Below are 6,000 nucleotides of genomic sequence, written 5' to 3' on the forward strand. Positions count from 1 at the left end.
TTGTGAGAATTTAGATGAAGGAGGAGAGGTGATTGTAATAAAAAACCATAATTCAAGACAACACCTGTGGAACACCACCTTATACATGGTGTAGAAATAAGTTCTTTTTTTTTCTTTAGAGATATTTATTTATTTAGTTAGTTAGTTGTAAGATTGAGAGAGAGAGAGAGAGAGCACAAGCAGGGGAAGCAGCAGGCAGAGCAGGAGAGGGAGAAGCAGGCTCCCCGCTGAGCAAGGAGCCTGATGTGGGACTTGATCCCAGGACCCTGGGATCATGACCTAGGCCGAAGGCAGACACTTAACTGACTGAGCCTCCCAGGCGTCCCAGAAATAAGTTCTATAGGAATTTGGAGAAGGAAGAGAACATGTCTATTTGGGATGTGATGACTTGCATTTTGAAGACTGTCCACTCCAGAGTGGATTCCTTGGTGCTCCCTCAGAACACACCTCACACTCACAAATGTACAGGTAACAATGACCACAAAACCCCAGCACCACTGCCATGACCAAAGATCTGCCAGCCTTGTTTCCCATGGAAGAGATTTCTCTGGAGTTTCCAGGTTTACGACACAACCCTAAAACTTTCAGTTTCCTTTCCTTGGGCTTATTTATTGGGAACATGGGAATGATGTTAGCCTTCCCAGTAAAAAAAGAAAAATCTTTCTAGATGCAAGTAAAGCTGCCTTCACTGCCTCTCCAAGTTCCTGCTTCCTGGCCAACCGTAATAAAGGGAGCACTGCTTCCAGCGACACTGTGAAGAATGAAAGCCATGTGGAGACAGCCTATCTTCCTCTGTCATCCAGTCATCCTGGAGGCTTCCCCTCTGCTCTGCACCCGTTCCCTGCTGGGAATACAGACACCATGCCGCTCACAGGTATGCAGTGAAACACTCAGGCTTTACTCCATCTCTCAGGAGCCTGTTCCTTTGTTTTCTTCAAACCTGGTAACATCCAGCCATTCCAAGGATAAGAAAGGCTTGTCTCAATGAACTTTTATTAAACCTTTATATTTTTGTGATTTTCAGCATTTGTCATTCACACTTTTATCCATACCATTATTAACATCCATACCACGCTCTGGCGTGCTCTCTTAGTTATATTGGTAACACAAATACTTATTTTCATTTAGTGGAAGAAAAAATTAGATTTGGTATATATAAAATGTTGAAGATGCTTTGAGAGTCAAAATATGGGCTTCTTATTTATTTTTGGCTTTTGAGGAGCCTTTATTTCTCCTCCATTAAAAAGTAGATTTGGTCATTTTAAGATAACCATTACAATAATTCTCCTCTTTGGTCTAGAGACTCATTTGTGTCAATCTGAAAGGTTAGTGGCTTGAACTCATTACTAGATAATATTTTAAGTCTGCTGCTTGTCTTCTGTCTTTCCTGAAATTCATAGACAAACTTCATTGGACACACAGAATTTTAAACCTGGAAGGGACTTTTAGTTCAGGGGCCCAATTCTACCCATGGAAAATCAGACACCCAGGGAGTTGATGGCATTCATAACTCATTGTTCATCAGTGGTGTCTGCATGACGTTTTGAATCGGCTGCTTTGAAGGAGTGACTTTATTGCCTTTTCCTTTTACCCTAAAACTCAAAGCATTTAGCATTCAGCTTGTTTTTTAATTATGGGGAAATGTGAAGAGCAGATCCCTTGACCCTCCCAAGCTTGAGCTCTGTCTTCATGTCCATGGAAGCATGAAGCCATCCCAGACTATTTTCCACAGTTACGAACACCAGGAGCCTTCACTGTTGTGAAATATACATGTATTGCAATGGTGTTATGTATGTACGTATGTATGTATGTACGTACGTATGTATGTACGTACGTATGTACGTATGTATGCATGTATGTATGTATGTATGTATTTATCTATCATAATGATATCTTTTAAACCCAGGTTTTTAGTGTTCCCCAGTTCTGTTATTTTCAGAGAGTGGGAAGGAACCAAATTAGAAAAAAGTATATTAACACATCTTTTAAATAATTTTTAAAGATGTGTGCCCATTTATTTTAACATGCCGCTGGTGAATGCTCTGTGAATCTTTTTCCAGGTCAAATGGAGCTTTCCCAGAGTACTGGTCATCTGATGACACCACCCATTTCTCCAGCCATGGCAAGCCGAGGAAGTGTCATTAACCAGGGGCCAATGGCGGGGAGACCTCCAAGCGTGGGCCCGGTCCTGTCAGCCCCCTCACACTGCTCAACATTCCCAGAGTCCATTTATCCTACCCATCCTCAAACCAACCAAGACTTTTATGGGACCAACTCTAACTATCAGACTGTGTTTAGGGCACAGCCTCAACCCCCATCAGGACTCTATCCTCATCGCCCCGAGCATGGTCGATGCATGGCCTGGAGTGAACAGCAGCTCTCTAGAGACTTCTTCAGTGGCAGCTGTGCTGGGTCTCCATATAATTCTCGACCACCTTCCAGCTACGGACCGTCCTCACACAGCCAGGATTCACACAGTATGCAGTTTTTAAATACAGGAAGCTTCAATTTCCTGAGCAGCACAGGGGCTGCCAGCTGTCAAGGAGCAACATTGCCTCCTAGTTCACCTAATGGTATTGAAAATTTTAAAGCATTTTTCCTGGTTTTTGAGATGGCAATAAGGCAGAATCAGACACTGAGCTCCACCTCTGCTGAGCGGCGTGTCATCCCACGTAAAGTTTCTAAAGCTCATGGAATCTTAGACACTTGGAGCTCATTTCTTCCATATACAAACATGTCCCTAATACTCGTGGTTTTTTAAAGTTGCCCTTCTAAGTGCCACAAATGATGAAAAACTATTATGTTGAACTGTGTTTGAGATCTCCCTTAGTAAGCCCCAAAGAAGAATGTTTCGTTCTTTGAAAATATTTCTAGTGAATAATGTTTCTTCTGGAGAACTAGCAGATCTTACAGGTTAGGACCCAAACAGTGCCCCTATTAGTCTGATAAAGCACCTAAAGTTTAGGGAGTTGGAAAGATCTGTGGACTTCTTCAGTCACCAAAACAGTCTCTGTGTTCTCTGTCCTAAGTGGAGGTCAGTCCTTCTTCCAGAAGCATAAATCTATAGATAAAATTGGTATTTGAGTAGTGTAGTCTTTGTGAGAGGTTAGCAGTACTTTCTTTCTTTATAGGAAGATCTTGTTAATTTAGAGGAGGAAAATATGAGAGAGTTGTAGTCTTATATCTGAAACTTAACAGTAAGATAACTCCTTTATAGTTTTAAAAACACAAAACCAGCATAGGGAACCATATCCATATACAAGCACGAATCCAACTCTCTAGTAAACGGAGATGTGAAAGTCATACTTATAACATGGTATCTTTAGGACTCTACCCTGTTAACTTGTCCTTTGTTTCCTTCCTGGAATATTCTTTGTAGTAAGTGAACGGTGCATTCTTGACATTTTCTGTTACAGGATACTATGGAAGCAACATAAACTACCCAGAGTCTCATCGACTTGGATCGATGGTGAATCAACATGTTTCCGTCATCAGCAGTGTTCGCTCACTGCCTCCCTACAGTGACATCCATGATCCTCTTAACATTTTAGATGACAGTAGTAGAAAGCAGACCAGCTCGTTTTACGCAGACACATCACCTTCAGTTGCGTGTCGAACTCCGGTAGTAGGTAAATTAGTAGTTCTTGAAAACATTTTACAAAGCTGCTGACCTCAGGTATGTAGTTTTACTTTGGAGGGTGACTGTTGAGGTGAACGGGGCACTCGTGTTCCCAGGGTGATTCATCACTTTGGATCTGAAGTCTTATTTTTGTGTTAGTAACGGTCTCCCCTGGTCCCAGGATATATGTCACTGTGCAACCTAATGCTAAATCTGTTATTCTTTCAAAAAGAATAGCTGGCATTTTTTATGTTTGCAAAAAATAAATAGAACCCGTTGGATGCAGTCTAAAAGACTGCAAGTTTTACGAGGGCAGGAATGGTGTCTTTTTCTCACTCTCTCTTGTTCACTGTTGGCCCCAGGGGCAGAGCCAAGAGCTGTCTTTGGCCCCATTGTCTCCAGCAATACCCTAAAACCACTCCAGGCTTAAAACAGTGGTGATTTGTGATAGAGGTTACTGGCATTTTCTCAATTATATGTAAAATGTGATTAGACAGCTCTGTAGAAAATGTTGCTGTTTTTATTGTTCTGCTACATACAGTTTGAGTACAAATAAGCAAAACTGTGTGTTTGCCGTGAAGTCCCCTAACATCTTCTTGCAACCAGGTTGCTCTCCCTGGGAAAATCGGGCGACGTACTGGATGCATCAGCAGCACCCAGCCAAGAGTCTGCCACGTAGTAGGAACTCCATACATCAGGGAGTTGAGAAAAAGGGGCAACAATATATGGATAGATTGAGTTTCCCATATTACTAACAAGGGATCACAGGGCAAGTACATGTGCACGTGAGTACCAAGGCAGAGTGTTAATGCTTATATGCGATGGTTGAAATCGTCCAATGGTCTAGATTTCAAGCTAGCCTAAGTAAAGGGCATTGACACCCAACTGGAGCATAAGGGAACATGAGATAAATTCCATCTCTCCCCTCTCAGTGTGCTTTTCCAATAACTCAATAGGAAGCACTTCTTCCCTTCCCGTGACCATCACAGATGCTCCCTGAGCAGAGCCTAGCAGCTCATCTCATGCTATCTGCAGATGGTCATTGCTTCTAGGTTACTCTAATGAAGCAGAAAATTCCACTTCAGGAAGTTTCCTCACCGTGAGACTAAAATGTACCGTGTTGCTATTGTTACTATTAGTTCTGTTTACTCATAGAGATAGTGGAAGCTTTGCTGGAACATAGCTTGGGTGTAGGATGGATTTTAAGCTTTCGTTGTCAGAGCTGACTTACAGGTAAAGAGCAAAGAGGGCTTCTGAGTGAAGAGAGGGACTAGAATAGGTGGGTAAGTAGTGCAAGGGAAGGTAGGACCCACTGTCTCTTTCCTTAGGTATAAAGCCTGGTTTTCAGGGACATAGCAGGCAGTTAGAAAAATGAGAAAAACAGCAATGAGGAGTCACCAACCATACATGCAGGAAATGTAGTGTCAGAGAGCCAGTTGGTCAAATTCTTGGGAACCTACGACTATATGCCAAACTTCATTCTAGGTGTGAAGTTATAGTGGTGATTGGGATGGAGTTCTTACCTATAAGAAGTTTACATTCTAGAAAGGAGAGATAAGGCAATGGAGACATGGACAGATGCAGTAAAAAGATAATGTTGGGTACTCTAAAGTCAGTGAAATAGGGTAACTATTTAATAGTTATGACAAATAGTTATGGAGAAACTGCTTTTGGTAAGATAATTGGGAAAGGAATCCTGAGGCAAAGATATTGGAGCTGAGAGCTGAGTGATGAGGAGGCAATGACATGAAGATCTGATGGTGGAGTTCTAGGCAAAAGAAAAGACAAGTGCATATCTCTGAAATGGGAACAAGGAAAATTCAGCGGGCAGAAAGAAAGCCAGTGTGTTTTGAGCACAGTGAATGAAGACAGTAGACTAAAGAAAATCAGCGGGCAGAGACCAGTTCACAGCAGTTGTTGTGAACCAGGGCGAGGAGCTTAGATTCTGTTCTAAGAGTCATGGGGAGTCATTGTAGCATTTGAGGAGAGTGACAATCAACTGCAGCTTCAGCAACATCATCCTGGCTGCTCCCTGCAGAGTGAGGGTGCAGCAAAGGTGGGGGTCATGAGACCAGTGAGGAGGCTGCTTTGTTGGTCCAGGTAGGAGAAGATGGTGGCTTTTTGTTTTCGTGTTTAAAGTTTTTCAATTTAAAATAAACTAATTAACATATAGTGTATTATTTAGTTTCAGAGGTAGATTTTAGTGATTCATCAGTTGCATATAACACCCAGTGTTCATTACATCACGTGCCCTCCTTAATTCCCATCACCCAATTACCCAATCTCCCTATCCACCTCCCCTCCAGCAAACCTCGGTTTGTTTCTATAGTTTATATATATATATATATGTATATATATATATACATATATATATATATATA

General features: G+C 41.9%; 1 protein-coding gene across 1 annotated transcript in view; it reads left to right on the forward strand.

Moving 5' to 3' along the window:
* RFX6 (regulatory factor X6) overlaps window positions 1-6,000 on the forward strand; it is a 56,690-nt gene that overhangs the window by 49,338 nt on the left and 1,352 nt on the right. The window contains exons 16-18 of the mRNA XM_008691174.2: window positions 668-874; window positions 2,061-2,573; window positions 3,417-3,629. Coding sequence (XP_008689396.2) covers window positions 668-874; window positions 2,061-2,573; window positions 3,417-3,629 — 933 coding nt within the window. The remainder of the gene's footprint in view (window positions 1-667; window positions 875-2,060; window positions 2,574-3,416; window positions 3,630-6,000) is intronic.

This window comes from Ursus maritimus, unplaced genomic scaffold, assembly GCF_017311325.1.
Source record: "Ursus maritimus isolate PB19 unplaced genomic scaffold, ASM1731132v1 scaffold_13, whole genome shotgun sequence".
NCBI lineage: Eukaryota > Metazoa > Chordata > Mammalia > Carnivora > Ursidae > Ursus > Ursus maritimus.